Raw genomic sequence first — 19,318 nt, 5'->3', positions numbered from 1 at the left:
TAGAGTTTGGTTGATATTACTTCATGGGAAGTGTGCGAAAACGATCATTTTCTTCACACTGTTTCGCAAAATTATTGATTTTCGGGCGAGGGGTGAGGGAGGGAGATGAAAGAAATGAGCGCCATTGTGGCAGCCATTTGTGGCTAGCTTCCACCTTCACCTTAAAGAAAACATATATTTGGGACATGTAATCAAGGTCTAGCCGAGCCAACAAATCTATTACCGGCACATTGGGTTGTCTTCCTCGGGCCGGAGGGAGTTTCCTAAATTCGATCTGGTGACAAGATACAAGTCGCACGACCAAACATCGTGTTCAATGTCGTGATAACCTTTGCCACAAACGCAGAGATTGCTGCTGGCAAGATTAAAGCGGAAGAGTAGTGCATCTAACGAACAGTGCTTGGACATGAGTCGGGAGAAAGTACGAATAAAGTCCCGACTCAAGTCCAGACTTTTGAACCACGGTTTGAGGCTAACTTTAGGGATAATCGAGTGAAACCACCGGCCCAGTTCATCTACATTCCACTTGCGTTGCCAGTTAGCAATGGTATTTTTACGGACTAAAGAATAGAGTTGCATCTCCCTGATATCATACATTTTCACACAACCAAATATATGCCGGCAGAACAAAATGCCAAAGCAATTTGTTTATCATATGTCCATACTTGATTCATGACGTTTTGGATGTGTCTAAATCGGCCAGCACTTACTGTTGCAGCCATCTATTGACAAACAATGGGAAGAACCTCCATGACAAAATTTGTCGGATTGAAATAATTTGATCCATGAGGCGGGTTTCCTTGAGTCTCCGCTGTTAATGAGGATAGACGACAGAATATAGCTTGGGAGAGTATTTCATAGATAATATTCAAGAGCATAACTCTACGGATTGGCAGATCAAATTCATCCATCCATTCATATAGTTTATATAACAACACTACAACACACTGCCACTCTGTTTTCGAACTCAACGTAACTTGAAGAACTTCAAAATTCAACTGAGGATGCGTATTAGACAGAGTATTATCAACTACAGGCAAACCTTTTTTTTGTGCGGGGGTAGGGACCGCATAAAAAAAATCGCATAAAAAAATCGTGCAAAACTTCACCAGGAGCTTTAAAAAACCGTGTTTTTTTTTGCGGTAGATAGGGACCGCATAAAAAAAAAGTATCCACCAATAAAATGACTCAAATCCACGCCGTTCACCTTTCAATTTCCTTTTGTTTCTCTGCTTTGCGATGGAACAGTTTGCCTCTTCGGTTGCGCGTGGCTGTTTTGTGCTTTTAGTTGCATGCCGAAACGTGATGCTGTTAAGACGAGTCCACGTTACGCCAATCGGCCTTGGCCGCCCGGTAAAGTCGACAAAATGTGGACGTACCGCCCGGGCTTGTCGAACCATAACATAACGAAGTAAATTAGTGTTGACGACATTGTGCTTCGTGTGTTCGTGACGGCTTCGTGCATCCGATGGGGCTTCGGCTTCGTGCAACCGATGGGGCGTCCACATTACATAACGAACCGAATATGCCGCCTGGTACAGGCCGATCGGCATCATTCGTTATAATGTGGACGCGCCTTTAGATATCATGTCATGCAAAAACTTAGAAAAACTTAAAGCTTAAAAACTTAATGGGAGGAGGGGAATGATTTCAGAAGTGGATAATTGAGACGCAAATATGCTTTTTTTGCCACTGAAATGCATATAGACCGTCGAAAAAAGCTAAATGGACGATAACTTCGTCAAATATGCTTCTTTTCATATACCGCACCAAAAAAAAAACCGCACAAAAAAATTTCACAAAAAAAATCGCACAAAAAAATTCGCACAAAAAAAAACCACTCAAAAAAAACCGCACAAAAACAGGTTTTACTATACATGATCTGAGTGTCTGATGTGTTGAATCCATAGGTGTGTGTTCCTGTAAAATAATTTCTCTACTTTGAATTCCACGTTTGCTCTTCAGCTCTTGAGATATCGTGCAAGCAAAAAGAACAAAGAACAATTTTTGGGATCCCCTCTAGCCCCCACAATTTATCGTGGGTCTCCCTTAGATATCGGCTCAGCGGAAAAGCGACATCGATGATGGTAACCGTAAAGTTATCGTAAACAAATGTATCTGGACGGTTTTGGTGGATGGAGAGGTCGGTCAAAATAGTGCGATACCAGTACAGATTGAAATGGTCGTTTTCCAGGATAGGCACAGGGAGGAACCGGAAGTTTGATATTTTATCTTCCTATTGTCGATGGACAATGAGCACCACGATGTTGTGAATATCGGTGTTGGCTTCTTCTTCTTCTTGAATGACGTTCACGTTCCCTGTGGAACTTTTGCCGTCTCAACGTATGCATCGGTATTGGCTGCGTTAGCCAAAACGGGACAGCCTGCCATAAAATGCTCTATGTTTTCTTCGGGCTGATGACACATCCGACAAATGTTGTCAACGTCTTGATGTCAGGCGTAACGCCTGTAGTTTCTTATCGACACCATCCTGTCCTGTATGGCTTTCATGCCGGCTTCAACTACCGAAGAGAGTTCACCACGCGCATACCAGTGTTCAGGAAAGTCTTCATAACACAATTCACTCGAACTTGTCTCTCTGCTCCAACTTGATGTCGGAGTGAGCTGTATGTAGGAATCCAAGATATTTATAAGATTCGCCACGAACCACGGAAATCGTCCTCGTACACCGCGTACACCTCCGGATTCCGTAAGTTGTTCTTTTAGTAGATGAACACAAGGGCACTTGTCTGGACCGAACACCATGCCCATGTTCCTGCTCATATATTCGACAACCCGGATAGCTACACTCAGAACCTGGCGTAAATTAGCGTGGATCTTGCACTGATTGGCTGCATTGATGATGGCCTGGTCTTTGCAGCCATGCATATTTTTCTTGCATCCTTCATGCTCTTCTAGGAGGATGTATTGGTTTCAGTTAGTATAAATTTTGGTAGTTATAACGCTGCTTAGTATTTTTAACAGACTCGTGTGACAGGTCACCTGTTTGCTCGGGTTGTTTGAGGCTTCGTCTCCTCCCACGGTTATAAATAAATTTAATTTTTCATCAAAAAACGGTGGAACACACTCATAGCTAGACAGAACACATATACAAATATATACGATTGATAAAGAAAACATGAATATAATGAATAAAAATAATAAATAAATTTAAAAAAAAGTTATCTAGATCTTAGGAAGACGGCATAAGGTAGAGATACATACAACACAAACTTAGGTGTTATACACAGCCCATACAACACAATACGACACACATATTCATCGCAACGGTTGGTACGACTGTACGAGATGCATGGTGACTCGACCCGAATGTGACTCAGCGGGTTCCTCGGAGTTTCGCCATGATTGACTCGGGCACTTGCTTGAGCCACCGGAACAAGACCAGACGCGCTCACAAAAAGAGTTTCTATTCAACCTCAACTTGTAAAGTAGAAGTTTTTGTTATACGGATTTATAAGGACAGAACGTCCATCTATTGGAAGTTGCGCGAACATCGAATAGCGCTACAAATGGTAAGCTCCCGGATTGAACCCGGATACTACCCGGACAGAACAGAGTAGGATACTCCAGTGAACACACATCTTGGTATGGAAATCGCAACAAACTCGTGAAGCAGAATCCATAAACCCGTAAAGCAGAATCCACATAACCTGAAGTCAACCGAACCGGATATTCCGGTAAGCGGCAGACCCAAATCCAGAACGACGTCCAGGACAGGAACCACAGCAGCTACCAGAGGAGTCAACGGCGGGCTCAGACACACTACACCAAACACCTGTGAGTAAAGTGTAAACGAGCTAGGGAAATAGGGACGATAGGATTAATTGAATAAAAGCCGTCGAACAATATAAACCACGTGTGTTCCCCCTTTCCGAGTTAATCTTACTGGCTGTGATTGAGCCGACCATGAGAGGACTAGAGGAGTCCATGCGGGCAGCTAGGGCGTAACAGGCCTATGTTACACTCGGAAGGCATGGAATCGGTCTATACTTTGATGGGTGAAATGTGTTGCTGTCATTCGGGAAGAAGAAAATGGCGCCACAGATGGTGAGATCAGGACGATTGTGTGAGTGACGTTGAATAACTCAGCTATCTTTCGATGTAATACGGTCAGCTTCTTGTGCCGGAAGTTTTGAACACCTTCTTAGCCGTGTGCTGCCCAGATCCTTAGATACCGCGAGGTTTCGCGTATATCATTCTCATGTTTCCAATTTCACTACAACTTTCCTCCTCCCTTCTTAACCACATTTGACCGACGCGCGACTGTAGTTTCCCAAAGCACCGGTCTAGAAATTCGCTATACACTCCCTTTCATAACTATAGAACCATCTATTTTTTAAAAATTTCTTTACATATGTAAGAAGTCGATGGAATTTAACTATATAGTGTAGGATATAATAACTATCTTCATTTATAAGACTTGCCATTTGAAGATTTCGATATGGTTTTGATCTGGTAAACAAGCTGACCAGTCCAGAATTTGAAGCCGCTATTAATTAAACCATACAATTACCTTCCGAATTTTACTGCAAAAAAGCAGTTTTAAATCGTTGAAAGATCAATGGAAATAATTGCTAATGGTTTTGTTAATTTTCAAAACATTGTATCCTAAATATTTAAATATAAACATTATAAGAACAAATCAAAGTTTTGAAATTATAATTAAACACCATAGGAAACAATGTTCGTTCAAAATCTTTTCATTGCTTGCTGAAAACTTTTCAAACTAGAATATTTATTTGATACAGAAAAGATAATTTTCATTAGTAATTCTTCTTTCGAGAATGTGTTTATAATAGCTTAATAGCTTATGTTTGCTTCACTCATTCAAAACGTTTCTAGATGTCGACACCGTACTGTTTGTGAACTACCTTATTTTTTCATTATTTCTTCAATCCCTTTTTCAGTAATGACGAATCGATATCGGAAATTAGAATTTTCGTCATTATTGTCAGTCATTCCAACTTTGTGGAATTACACGATCATTTATAAGTATTTCTGTTGAACTAATGTCAATACGAATGATCGTGTAAGGGCCGCTTTACACCCGGTCCAGGACCAGCTCATGTTCGGAGGTCCTTGTCGGGCGATTCAATTCTCAATGTTCTTCGTGATCAAAGCTCCATTATTTGGGAAAAAAAAGTTCCCAGAAATGATAAATTTCGAATGCTTATAACTCAAGCATTTCTTAATAGATTGCAAAGATGTTTGTATCAATTGATAGGAAATACTTATTCGCATCAATAACAATGAATAAAATTTTATTTTTCTTGAGATAAATAATTGAATAGTTGTTAAATATAAAGCATAATCTGAACGCGAAAAATCCCACGTTTTGATTGGCCCGTTTTGTGCTCCTTAAACTGTACCAACCAAAAGGAGCAACCAGAGTAACAGCAGAATACAACTTGAATACAAGTGAAACATTACAGATACTAGAGGCGAGTGAACTGTCAAGTTTGAAGTCTCTAGAGCCTGAAAAATTTGAGTTGATGTTATTGATTCATGCAAACCGGGTTTTTCTTTGCACCCGCATGCATTTTTGCACTCCAGAATATGTTTTCATAACACGGACTACAAAAACTGATACGAACATAATGCTTTGGCTCGGTTATTCAAGATAACATTGAAGATATAGTCGTTCGACAATCCTTTCTTTCACGTATTAGGCTGTCAAAAAAGTCCTGCGGTATTTTTTTTTTTTTTTGAATTTTCATTTGTTCATAAAATTAGTTACAATCATCTGTTTTAAGTCAAATATGCGCCGTTTTGTTCGATGACTTTTTCCCAACGAGATGCCAACTTCATAATACCCCTGTTATAGAAGCTCGCTTCCTTATTGCCAAAAAACTCGGATAGCCAATTTTCACAGGCCTCTTTTGTGGCTAACTTCTGACTACCTAGCTCGTTCGCCATGGACAAAAACAGGTGGTAGTCACTTGGTGCAAGGTCCGGACTATACGGCGGATGCAAAAGAACCTCCCATCCGAGCTCCCGGAGCTTCTGGCGCGTCACCAAAGAAGTGTGTGGCCTGGCGTTGTCCTGATGGAAGACAATGCGGCCTCTGTTTATCAAAGATGGCCTCTTCTTCATGAGTGCTACCTTCAAGCGGTCCAGTTGTTGGCAGAACAGGTCCGAATTGAGCGTTTGGCCATAGGGAAGCAGCTCATAATAGATTATTCCTTGACAATCCCACCAAACACACAGCAGAACCTTCCTGGCCGTTAATGAGGGCTTGGCCACCGTCTGAGCCTCTTCAGCGGGCTTCGACCACGACCGTTTGCGCTTCACGTTGTCGTAAGTGACCCACTTTTCATCGCCAGTCCCCATCCGCTTCAGAAACGGGTCGATTTTGTTGCGATTCAGCAGCGATTCACATGCATCGATACGGTCAAAGATGTTTTTTTGCGTCAACGTGTGTGGCACCCATACATCGAGCTTCTTTGTGAATCCAAGCTTCTTCAAATGGTTAATAGGTTATAGCGCGAAAATACCTTTCCAACAAGCTATAGTATGACTCGATACAATGAATACAACTAGAACTACGCGCTTACAACGACACCTCGCGGAAATACCGCAGGACTTTTTTGACAGCCTAATATTTTGGAAGTCCACGATGAATAAATGAAATGACTTATTTCAAAAAAGGATTAAATTTTATATATCTTTTTGTTTTGTTCATATTTTTTCTACAAGAATTTGATTTCGTCACTCATACGCTAGGTTATTACGGAAAAATGGGGGGCCAATTTTTATTCACCTAATCAACGATTTATACTGTATTTTTTTCAATCTAAAAACATTTATTTCAAACAATAGTTTAGTTTTTTCCCCATTTATACCAATAAACTTCAAAACATCTGATAGAAAGATTGAAACGCATTATATTAAAACAAAACATTGGGTGTTTTATCAAATACTACCTAAAATTCTAGTTATGAATTATCCATGTTTATTCAATATGATCGTGAAGAATCTTTTAGTGTCGTGTTAATATATTCAAAATAATTAACTGGCAACTCAGGGTATGAAATTCCATTTGATTGTATTGTTCGGCATTTCCAATTTCTTGATTAAATTTGATGGTTGTAGTTGAAAACATACATTGCTTATGCGTATCTCATTCAGCTGTAAAACAATTTTTGAAGATTTCACAACATCAGCCATGTCATCAACAAGATGACTTGACTGGTTGACTAGCGACCGCGGTTGAGCGGTCTAAACCAGTGGTTTTCAACATTTTATTGCTCCATTCGCCCCTATCAGTACTTCGGAAGAAAGTCTGTAACACAGTAAAAAAATAAGAATACAAACGGTTTTCAATTTAATCGGAACTTAATTGCTACAAATTTGATTTTAAACTTGAATCTGATTACCAAAACGGTCTATTGAGTCTGTCAAGTCAGTATGAAATCTGCGCCAAAATCGTAGTTCTTGAGAACATTGTAGAAAATCAAACCTCATGTCATCTTTGATATCGACTTTGTTGCGGTGTTTTGTTCCTATCAGCAGCATTGCAGGAAATCCAGATTCACATAAGTACTACGCAAAAGACAACAACACTCGTAACGCTTATTCCGCATATCAGGATATGAATCGATCATTTGAAAATCGATGAGTTTGTTCTGGAACTGATTCGAAACTTTCGTCACTGCCAGTCGGAAAGGGTTTCAAACGATATTCAAATCTTATTCTTTGATATAAAGAAAATATGTTTCAAGTTTAACTTGTTGTAAAAAGTCTTGGCTGTACAATTTCCTTTTTTATGGTCCTCTGTACTATTTCGTCGTCTGTTCCATCATCATTCACTGACGAAAATCTTTCAAACATTGTGAAGTTGTTCAATTGAACATAACATTTCAGATATGGGAATTTTTACCTAGGATCGCAGATTTTAGCGTATCCAATAACGTTTTTTTTTGCAATCTTTGCTAATGATTACCATCTTCAAAGCGATGTAAACAGGCAATATTTCCTTGCTGAATTCCCCCCTTTTAATAAAGCTCGTCATTATGTCTTTCAAGCATTCGGAGAACATTTAGTCTTCGATTGCTTCGTTTCGTAGACTGCCTTCAGGCTGACTATGCTTCACGCGAACTCAAAACTCGACGATGATGTCGATGATTAACACGTTCGTCGCCCAACGTGACGTTTCTGAGTTTCTTACGAGGCCTAAGTTGCGAATAAATTTAAATGAAGATCAAACTTAGTTTGTAGATAACTTTTACGTGATCTAACTTTTTTTTAATTTGAATACGAATTGATAACAATAACACATGTCAAAGTCATATTTTAAGAGTTTCGCAAAAAAAAACTGCAGTACAAACCATCCGTACTATACATTTATAAAAAGTATAGCATAAACATTATAATAATATGGTTATGATTTTATTATTTTTCTATACATCCTATAGCTAAATTTAGGGGCCTATTCTATCAATTTACTTTTGAAAATCCTTTTCAATTTGAACGAGGAAAGTGCCACCCATATCCGAGTGACGGGACGACAAACGTGTTAATCACTCTTATAGTTGCATTTTTGTTCTGTTTCCAATGTGATGGAATGTATCTGACTTCACTTCTGGTTTCCTTTGGTTTCCATGCAGTATTTTTCTACAGTACTAGCTTGAGGAAAAAGAAATCCATTGTTTTTGAGTGAAATTCAAAACTATTTTTAATATGCTTTGGATTGTCCGATTTGGGTCAAATATACACCATTTTGTTGAAAAATTTATTGAAATTCTAAAAGCAGCTCCATGATGTCTCTATCATAGAGGTCTTGGTCCTTATTAACGAAAAACCATAGCAATAGATGTTTACAATCTTCTCTTGTTCCCAATTTCTTATCACTCTGGAAATTTTCTAATGCGAGAAAAATGTGATAATCGTTTGGTGCCAGGTCCGAACTATATGGTGGATGCATTGAAACATCCCAATCAAGCTCTCGGAATTGTGTGGCCTTGCGTTGTCCTGATGGAACACAACGCCTCTTCTTTTGGCCAATTCTGAACGTTTCTGATCAATCGCTAGCGTTAAATGGCCCATTTGTTGACACTAGAGATCATAATTTAGTGTATTGCACTGAAAAAAAAAATTTAATTTTGTTAAAAAAATAAAAAAAAGTTGAAAAAAATGAAAAAATTAATTTTCTCTTTGTAGACCTCTATTGTTAACACCCTGTAACTAACAACTGAATGGTATAAACAAAAAACAACAAATAAATTAATTTTAATGTGAAATGCCACGAGCCTAAACTTGAAATTGTACGATCGATATTACGCGAGATATTGATCACTAAAGCCAGCCAACGAGAAAATAATGGATAACTTTTTCCTCAACTTAATATTAACACTCCTATACTCGCGCATTGGTCTGTCAGACCGAGAAATCAACAATTCGTTCATTTCTCAGAAAATATCAACACTACGACTTTGCGATACTCTCAAGCTTCGTTATTCGTTGTTCGTCATGGTTTAGCGCAGGGTTTCTCAAAGTGGTCGATATTGACCCCCTGGGGTCGATTTCGGTTTCCCAGGGGTCGACGGAGTCTGAATATCGACCCCTATAAAATAACAAAAGTTCATATTTGAAATATTTAAGATCCTTCATAAGTTGTGTTACGTGAACCACCCTGTTATAAGAATGATCAGGGTTGCCACATTTGATCCTGTAAAATTTTCTAAAAAGCAAATTTTTAGCAAAAAAAGACGGGTGGGTAATGTCGGGGACATAACCGGAGTGACGTAGGACTATACAAAGGGGACAGCTTTTGTTAAATATATATTTTAAATATATTCTTTATTTTCTTCTTCTACGTGAATACCTACCTATCTACCTGAAAAATGGATTAGTTTACTGTTTACTCTTTATGAATATGTTGATGGTTCTGAAAAGAACCTTCGGTGTTGTGTTTTTGTTATCACTCGATATTCCCATCTTGTTCGGTTAAACCTTCCTGTTTAGTGTTTGGGTTTGCCACTCGCCACAGCTTTCACAGTTGGAAAATTTCTTCCCATCCAGCTTGTGACATGTTGTTCAGTAAATTACATTTAATGTGACGTGCCGGAGAAACACTTTGCCTCTCACTGAAACTATTTGTTGCCTTGATGAGCGCCGAACCGAAGCTGCTCTGTTCTTGATGCGGGTTTTCTGATTGTCGTGAGCAGCTTTGCAAGTCAACTCGAGCACTCCGACGGCCGAAACTCTATAATCGCTGTTAGGTATACTGGTGCTCCGGCACCAATCCGTTCGGCCTAGTTACCCTTGCGGAGCAATCAGTGAATGCGACCAACAGGGAACTGGAGACCTGCACGGTTCGAGTGAGACTTTGCCTTTCCCTTAACTTGTCCTCCTTTGTTACGTCCACGATGCCGATGCCGTACAACCACACGGGTTTACGGTTTGAAAGAAAATAAGATATTTTTTTTAGGTCCGCGTGTTTTATACTCTAGCGGTACACACTCACAGGATAGAACCAAAACGGCAGACTCAGCCAGAGGGGCGAGTCCAACGAGACGAACGAATGAGCGTTAAAAGGGAGCGATAGCAAAAAAATACATTCATTACGATTTGTTCGCTCGTTGGATTCACATGCAGGCTAAAAAGGGTCCTTTTCAGGATCACAAAATTATCTTCAATCTAAAGAGTTTATTGTTTTGTTATCACTCGATATCCCTATCTTGTTCGGCTAAACCTTCCTGTTTAGCGATTTGTTGCCACTCGCCACAGCTTTCACAGTTGGAAAATTTCTTCCCATCCAGCTTTGTGACATGTTGTACAGTAAATTACATTCAATGCGACGTGCCGAAGCACCACTCAGTGTCGCATTGGAGGCGATTTTAACCTGTAATTGAACATTTGCGATGACAGTGGTACAGTGTCGACTTTCAATGTGGGGTCATAATTTGGATCTTTATGTTTACAAAAATGTCCAACTAAATAAGTCGCATTACATGTCCGTCCAACTAGCTAAATGTCGAACTAATTGTAAATTACTGTACTTTCAATCTGGAAACAATTTAAGAATTGGTGAAAATTGAATAATCAGGAAAGTCCCCAACTATCAAAAAGCTCAGAACAACTGCCAAATTCACATACTCATCAGATCCTGGCAAACAAATGATGAAAAAATCAATTTGTGTTTTATTATTATTTTGGATAATGTTTTAGAAAGCATTGAACTGTATTTCCTAAACTCTTTTTTGGAAGGTTTAATGGCCCTGAAAAGCGCCGTGTTTTATGGAATGGTTCCAATTTAGAAAACTTAGTACTCGTGGTTTTGAAAAAAACTATTTCGAACGCCCTCGATGCCGCCTTGTTCTGGATTTGCCACCAAAGCAGTTTGTATAAAGAACAAACTTTTTTCTTCTGCTACCTGATGCCGTTTTGCGATTGCGTTTGCCACTCGCCACTCGCTGCAACTGCCTGTTGTCTTGATGTCCACCGAACCGAATGTGTTCTGTTTCGAATGCGGGTTTTCTTATCGTCACGAGCAGCTTTGCCAGCTATTGTGCGATTCACATAGCACGTTACGGAGAAGAACGTCTACGTTCCGTCAACGTCTCCACCAATTCACACATGCAGTCAATGCTTCCACCAGCACCGTCACGTCAAATGCCAAACGAATGATTTATTTAATTTTATTCATGGTGTCGCCACCTACAACAATTTTAAATTGCAATGCCCTCTTTCAAAACAGCATGCCTAGAATCAGTTCTAAATTTTGAAAAATTCAGTGAGAATCATTGAATTCAATTATTTAAATGCTTAAACCCCGTAGTCCGACCCTTATGCAATAATGATAATAAATAGAATAATTCTTTCAACTAGTGATTTTCACTCCGAAATTTGGAGCTAAGAGATATGTTGGCATAAAAAGTACAGTAAGTTACTTATAAAGCGATATGCTGAGGCACCACTCAGTGTCACATTGGAGTCGGTTTTGACCAGTATTTGGACATTTGCGACTGGTGGCGACTTTCAATGTGGGGCCATAATTTGGGCCCCGAACTCAATGTTTACAAAAATCTCCAACTAGAGGTAAAAATGTCTAATTAAACGTGTTGCATCACAGATCTGTTCAATTAGCTTAATGTCGATGTAGATGTAAATTACTGTATAACCAAATCAAAACAAAAGCCGAGACACAAGCCCAGACAAAAACCAAACGAGCCGTCCGTCTCCGTCAATTATTCTTTTCTACAAACCCTGCCGGTCGTTTTCGTTGAACGTATGCTGACGGGTCGTTACGTTGCTGGTGTATGTGAATGTTTTCATGAGAATTGCATGGTAGAATCATCGACGTATCGTGACGTGACGGGACGTGAACGTGACGTGTATGTTGTATGTGAATCGCACTTATCTCGATCACTTCGGCGGCCGAAACTATATAACGCCGGCTGGGTGGACTGGTGCACTGGTACTAACGCGCTCGGCCTAGCTACCCTTGCGGGGAACTCCAGATCAACACGGTTCGAGCGGGATTTTGCCTTTCCCTTCACTTTTCCTCCTTTACCATGTCCAGACATGGCTGCTTGGGTTGGTTTGTTGATGTGTTGTGATGCGAACCGATGTGGTGTACGGTTTGAATGAGAATGATCGTTACGCCAGCGGAGCGGGGATTTTTAAGCTGACTGGCTGGCTCGAGAATTACGCATGTGTGAGACTGCGACCAATGTTTCGTTCATTTTTTTCTTTTTCCTTTCCAATTGTGCTTCATTCTATTTCGCTACTGCTCTGGTTGCCCGTTTTGGTCGGTACGATTTGAGGAGTACAAAATGGACCAATCAAAAATGGGCACATAGTGCATTTGGACAATGCTTGATATTTCACAATTATTTAATTCTTTATCTCAAGAAAAATGAAATGTTATTCGTTATGATAGATGCGTAGATATATTTCCTATCAATTGATGCAAAAACCTTTGCGATCTATTGAGAAATGCTCGAGTTATAAGCGTTCAAAATCTTGCATTTTTTCCTACTTGTTCAGTGCCTAGATTTCCATTTCACCCCCTATATCTTCCGGTTAGACGTAGTCCTACGTCAAAAATCTGTATCAAAAAACTAACGGAAAAATAGAAGGAAAGGTGTATTTCCATTTTGAATTTATTGTTATAATTGGGTCAATACAACAAAATAAATCATAAACAAAGTTTTCTCATAATAAATTGAATGATGTTTATACATGGTTTTGATGAACTATGCTTTTCTTAAATTTTCCGTCAATTTTATCCTTGACGCTCCTCCTTGAGCCGATACATAGTTCCTTGTTTCAAAATAGGGTCCATCATTGTGGAAGCCAACTGACTTTAAAACTTTGTTTTGTTGGCATTTTGAAGCGAGAATATTCACTCGCTGATGCGCTGATGAATGTGGAATTACCAACAAGTGTCCCAAAAACATCCTTAGTAGGAATGGAGGTGTGAGGTGACATTTTATATGGTTCAACATACATATCTTCATGACTCAACTAAAAAAACAAAGTTTATTCGTAAGATGGTAGACAGAGAAAATGAACTGTAATTAATTTAATATTCAAATTTGAATTTGAAAAAATTTCTTTATCTTTTATCTTTGCAGAAAATCTGTAATTATGTATATACAGATTCTGTATCTAAAATTTGACGAAAAATCTGCAAATAGTGTGCACAAGATGAAAATAAAAAAAGTTCAAGATGAAAAATTCGACAAGTAAAAAAACGTGAACATGTTCGTGCAAGATAATGTGTTTGAACGTACGAGTCCTTCAGGCGTGTTTAACTTTTCTCTGTATTTTCAACATATACGGGATTTAACACAAAGGAAGTCATCATCAAATTCACGTCCAAACATACTCCTGATATTTTACTATATAACAAGCTTGCCCTTAGGTTGCACAAATACGTTGGAGCTTGAATTATCATGTACTCAACTTCTAATTTAATTCAAGAGATTATAAGGTATTTACATAGCTAAATAAAATAAACTAGAATAAAGTGATTAAAAAAGAATTTTCAAAATGCTTGGTCATCTATGCGCATGGCGTAACATTGTTTTTGCTATTTCAGGAAACTTGAGATGGGTCGCGAAGAGGGAAAAGTCGCTTAGGAATTTGTTCTTCTGGTACAATTTGCGATTAAATACTCCTTTAATTTACTTAGAACTTTGAAAACCGGCTAGAAAAAATGGCTGAACGTATCAATATGAAACGTTCACAGATGTTTAGGGAATACACTAGGCTAAAAATTACCTGCAAACATTGGAACTTACTGCGATAATTGCAGAACTACAGTATATTTTGTAAAGCACTCTAAAAATTCTGTTTTTGACACTTTTTTGAAATCGATGCAAAAAATTTGAAGAATTTTTTTTTCAAAGACGAAGGGGTAATTTTGCATTCAAACTGATATATCGCTGTATGGAATAGAGATGGGCAAAACGGTTCACTTTGATGAACCGTTCAGTGACCAACCGTTCACTTAAGTGAACTAGTTCTTTTGAGCAGTTCACTCACTCTTTCGTATATTAGAAGACATGCCAAAAAAAGGACATGTATAAAAAAGTATGAGATGTTATGTACGATTGTTCTTTTCATGCATAATATGCTGTTTGTTAGCAATAATTATATGTTCGAATTTTGTTAAAAATATCTTAGCAGAATAGAAAATCAAACTATGATTTTGATTTTTTGATTTAGTTTGAGCCGTGATTCATTATTTTCAGCACAAACTAGCGTTGCGCTTCAATGTTCTTCAATGTTTTGCAATAACTGCTATAGCAAAACTTAACCAAAACGCGAGAGACTTTCTCGAAATTATCGAGCACAATATGATATAATATAAAAACATTTCATCAGCGACACAAATTTTTATTTACTGTTGAAAAATACTGTTTGAACCGCTTCGCTTTCAACTGTATTTTTTTGTGAGGTAGATTTGCATATCTCACTGAAATATTTACCCTCAACTTAAAAATATGAAGTTAAAACTTTATTTGATAAATAATCTAACAATCCAATTTAAGAACCATCGTATCCTGAAATATTGCGTTTTATTACGAAATTGACAATACCGACATCTTATTTTTGTTGGTTCATGGGGCTATCGTTTGTTTCCATTCGTTAATTTGAGGACTATTTACCTTGCAGCACCATTCATCTATCACTCTGCTCTGTTCTTGTTTTTGAAGGGACTTTAACCCAAAGGTCATTCGTCCCTCCTCTATCACTCGTTCGATCGCCTTCCTTTTATACACCGATCACCATACACAGTTCGTTCTGAACTGTACGCTCAGTTCAGCCAGCGGTCAGTTCGTTCTGAACTGCATACACAGTTCAACGTTAACCGTACAGTTCGTTCTGAACTGAACTGTATACACAGTTCAGCCAGCGGTCTTCGTACACAGTTCGTTCTGAACTGAACTGTATACACAGTTCAGCCAGCGGTCTTCGTACACAGTTCGTTCTGAACTGGGTAAGCAGTTCATGTGAACTGTTGCCCAGTAAAAAAGAACGACCGTTCGTTCACTCTTTTTGGTGAACTAGTTCTTTTGAACAGTTCATGAATGGTTTGCCCATCTCTAGTATGGAAAGTTCCTACAGGAACGTTCTAGGAAGCGTATAAAAGCTGGTTGATAAGGTTAATTGGTTAGCAAAAAATTGTGTTGGCCCCTAAAATTTTTTAAAAACCAGAGAAAAATTAGATTTCTTTCCGATATCATTACTCACTACGCCTACACACACCAAAATATAAATATGAACGTAAAATATTCTAATACCTGAAAGTAGTAGCCTCAAAATGATGTACATCCCATCGATATGCGTTGATTTTTCACGATGTTACAGCATGTCAAAAATCGCTTAAAATTTCCGACTTCGCACTCTGCTCCTCTAATTTTTTTGTCGAGTGTAGACCAACAGATTTTCTCTCCAGCTGGACGAGTCTACATTACCCAGCAATGAAACTCTGTTGTTGAGATATGTTCGATATGTTAAAGATGAAAATATGTGCCAAGAAATGATTTTTGCTACATATAGAAAGCCTTCTACCAAAGTAGAATCAAGTTTATTCAATTAACCAACTGCAATGTTTTCAAATTGATAATTATTCAGTAAAAAAAAAACTAAAGATAGGATTTTCAAAGAAATTTGGCTATGGGGGTCTAAAGTATGACTTAATTCTGCAAAAGGGGTCTCTTGCCCAAAATAGTTTGAGAACCCCTGGTTTAGCGTATCGCATGTGTTGGTACGAAGGAGACGTGTGTCACTTTTTTAACACTTTCGGTCTGACACACCGACGCGAGTATAGGAGTAACTTTTTTGGACAAGTGCCTTTTTTCATATTCTAGAATATTGTTGAATGAAATGTATGAATTAATGTTAGCGGCGTGGAATATTTATTGAATATAAAGCATAAGATCATGACCGGACTATTCATATTTGATTTCAGTCCCTTTTGTAACTGGATTGAACGGATCCATATATTAACTATACGTCGATATATTCGTCGTTAGATTCATACGTTCAAAAGCAAAATATGAATGTTTGACTTTCGTATAGTTATTCACTAAATATAATGGTCATATACACACTTGTGAAAGAATTTCACTTGTGGAAGAATTGTAAACAGTACACTATAAACTAATCGGTGGCTTATGGTAATTTTTATATTATTTATATTTTATTTTTATATCTACAAGAAAACAAGAAAAATAAAAGGAAGTTCCTAGAAATCCTTTAATATAATCTTTTTATGCCCCATCTAAAAAAAGGCTTTAATTCTTAGTTTATCAAGAATACAGAGAAAAAGAATATTAGAAATATGCAAACTTTTTTATTCTAAAACCTTTATCATCTAGTAATTATCTAGATTACGTTATACAATCTTCTCTTTGAAAAAAAACCCAAAAAACATGCAACAACTGCATGAAATGTAAAAAATATGTTTGTTTCGAGCATTCAGTTATGCTATGTTCCGATTCTTAATCCAATGAAACCGCAATCTATTAATACGTTTTTATGTTATTTTATAGCTCTTTATACTTCCATGAATTATATTCAGTTGCTTACTTTTGATTAATAACAGTAGATATTCGAATTTCGTTATTTGTGTTGTAGTATCAAAAATTACTCTGTTTTGGTGAGGCTGAATTAGATGACTATTAAAACATAAAAAAGACGAATAAAACATATTTTTTTAGAGTTTTTTCATTCAATCATACCCTCTTCTTCAAATAAATGCCAATAAAGCCTGAAAAATACGCAATGGCAACATTACAGAGAAGTTTAATTTTCGGTCTGTGACACCGTGCGCGAGTATACGTGTTATAATTTTGCACGCGAGTACAGGAGGGTTAATAAAACAGCTGATTGTTGTTGAGGATTTATAACTCATTTTCCAAGCGTAAAACAAGTCTTTCATTAGATAAATAACCTTGAAATTCGTCATCTTTTATTTTGGAAAATAAGTTAGAAGTGACTTTCACATTCCAACCTAACCGCATACCAAGGAATGCACTGGCAAAAACACACGTGTACCAGCAATAGGGGTGAAAAGATTAGCCTGAACCGAAACCGAAGGAAAACGCAAGTAATCAAACGGAACCCCAACCTCTAGGCTCGGTTTATTTTCTTCCAATGTTTTCTGTTCTATTTTTGTCCCCCTTCTTGTCGGCTCTGTTATCGCTGGAGTCAACGGGAAAGTTTTGCGTAGAACTTACTGTCCTGTCCCAAGACGGCCGATGTACATATCAGGTTTCTTGCTCAGTGTCTATTTTGGGTGATCAATGTGATCACGCCGGGGAAGCTCTCGAGAATGAGATGACATACAATCATCAAAGAGAATAATCATTACAATTTAGCATGAAACAATACCTGAGTTCTAGAATACAACCCTGTTTTACAAGGCATTCAAATTCAAGGGGAGGAAAAAGTGCGGAATTCAAAAATGCCAAGAACGATGCACATGTGACAAGTCAAGTCGAGGAGTCAACAGTAGAAGGAAAGGAATAATTGCATTAAACAGTCACCACTACCGTACAGGGTGCTGTTCGATTGACTTTAAGAATTTTCATGAAAATATTTTTCTCCAGTCTGGTGGTGGTGGTGTTGGTTGGTAATGCAATTAAATACGCTCGGTGATTTGTGAGTGCGCCCCCACTGAAGAAACTCATTTCTACCCCATCGACCATTTGGATTCCGTTAGACACTAGACAGGTTGTGGTTTCATCTTTCATCTAGGCTATCATATATTTCTAAGAGGCGTCGCAAAACCCCCAGCGATATACAATGACATTCTGTTATCTTTTGCTTTATTCCGGAAACGCAAGGTAAAAGTCAGCTGAACGCAGCCAATCTCAGGCGGATGTCGCTAAATGTGAGTATAGTCATGTTAAGGTGTCAATCTGAACTTGAACCGAATCGTTCGACAGGCGGAGGAATTCCGGTCAAAGGAAGAACTGTACGACCAATCGTTGTCGGAATCGGATGAGTCCTATCTCAGTGACTACATCCAGAAGCACACGGTACCGTTACCCGATTTATCGGATGCCACTGGATCCGGGCCGGAGGACGATCTGGCATCGGTAAAATCGAATAACACCGACGGTACCTGGGAAGAGAATTGGTTGTTCCGAAAGCGTCAACTAAAGTCGACGGAAGCATCCATTGCAATGCTAGTGCCATCACCAACCGAAGAAGTCAAAGCCCTGATTGGGGACAAAAATGCGGATGAAGTGAGCGATCTATCCGAAGCTGGATCGGACATCGAAGAGTACGATTCGGATAGCAATAGGAGAGATTCGACCACAGGAGCAAGTTTCCCGATTCTTGAAAGCCCTCTGGAGTTCCCCAGCAATGCGGAGGACTGTCTGATGTCGATCACTTCGATCTCTCCTAGTGAACAGATTCTCTCGGAAGCTACAAACGATTTTCTATTGAGGGAAAGATCCACCAATAATGGTGCGGGTCACAATATTTTGATGGAATGTCTCATAAGTCGGGCGCCAAGCACGGAGAATACTGAGGCCACCAATTTGACCATTGTGGGAGGCGAACTTGTCGAGGAAAATAACAACACAATCAAAGCGGAAAAGATCGAAACAGATGATGTGAAACTGATGCAAGAAATGGTTGTGCATCCAATCACAATGTCAAGGTGAGTAGGAGAGGTTTATGTCTAAATTATCAGATGTCTGAATGGGTCAAATCTACTCATTTCAGATCGATACACGCTGACCATGAATCCAACGAATGTGAACATAAAGAAAAGCCAATAGACAGAGGTAAGCACGTGTTTCAGTTCACCATAACGTATGTAGAA

General features: G+C 38.5%; 1 protein-coding gene across 11 annotated transcripts in view; it reads left to right on the top strand.

Moving 5' to 3' along the window:
• LOC129771390 (uncharacterized) overlaps positions 1 to 19,318 on the top strand; it is a 174,903-nt gene that overhangs the window by 115,418 nt on the left and 40,167 nt on the right. For 9 of the 11 annotated variants that reach the window (XM_055774984.1, XM_055774981.1, XM_055774982.1 and 6 more), the window contains 3 exons: positions 18,327 to 18,373; positions 18,429 to 19,153; positions 19,219 to 19,280. The exons of 1 other annotated variant lie outside the window; for it this stretch is intronic. In XM_055774984.1, the coding sequence (XP_055630959.1) occupies positions 18,327 to 18,373; positions 18,429 to 19,153; positions 19,219 to 19,280 (834 nt within the window). Of the gene's footprint in view, positions 1 to 18,126; positions 18,214 to 18,326; positions 18,374 to 18,428; positions 19,154 to 19,218; positions 19,281 to 19,318 lie in introns of those variants that run through there. One more of the 11 variants, XM_055774990.1, reaches the window with a different exon arrangement.

Source organism: Toxorhynchites rutilus, chromosome 2 (genome assembly GCF_029784135.1).
Source record: "Toxorhynchites rutilus septentrionalis strain SRP chromosome 2, ASM2978413v1, whole genome shotgun sequence".
NCBI lineage: Eukaryota > Metazoa > Arthropoda > Insecta > Diptera > Culicidae > Toxorhynchites > Toxorhynchites rutilus.
Note: the sequence above shows the minus strand (reverse complement) of the source record. Positions and strands in the feature narration are given on the sequence as shown.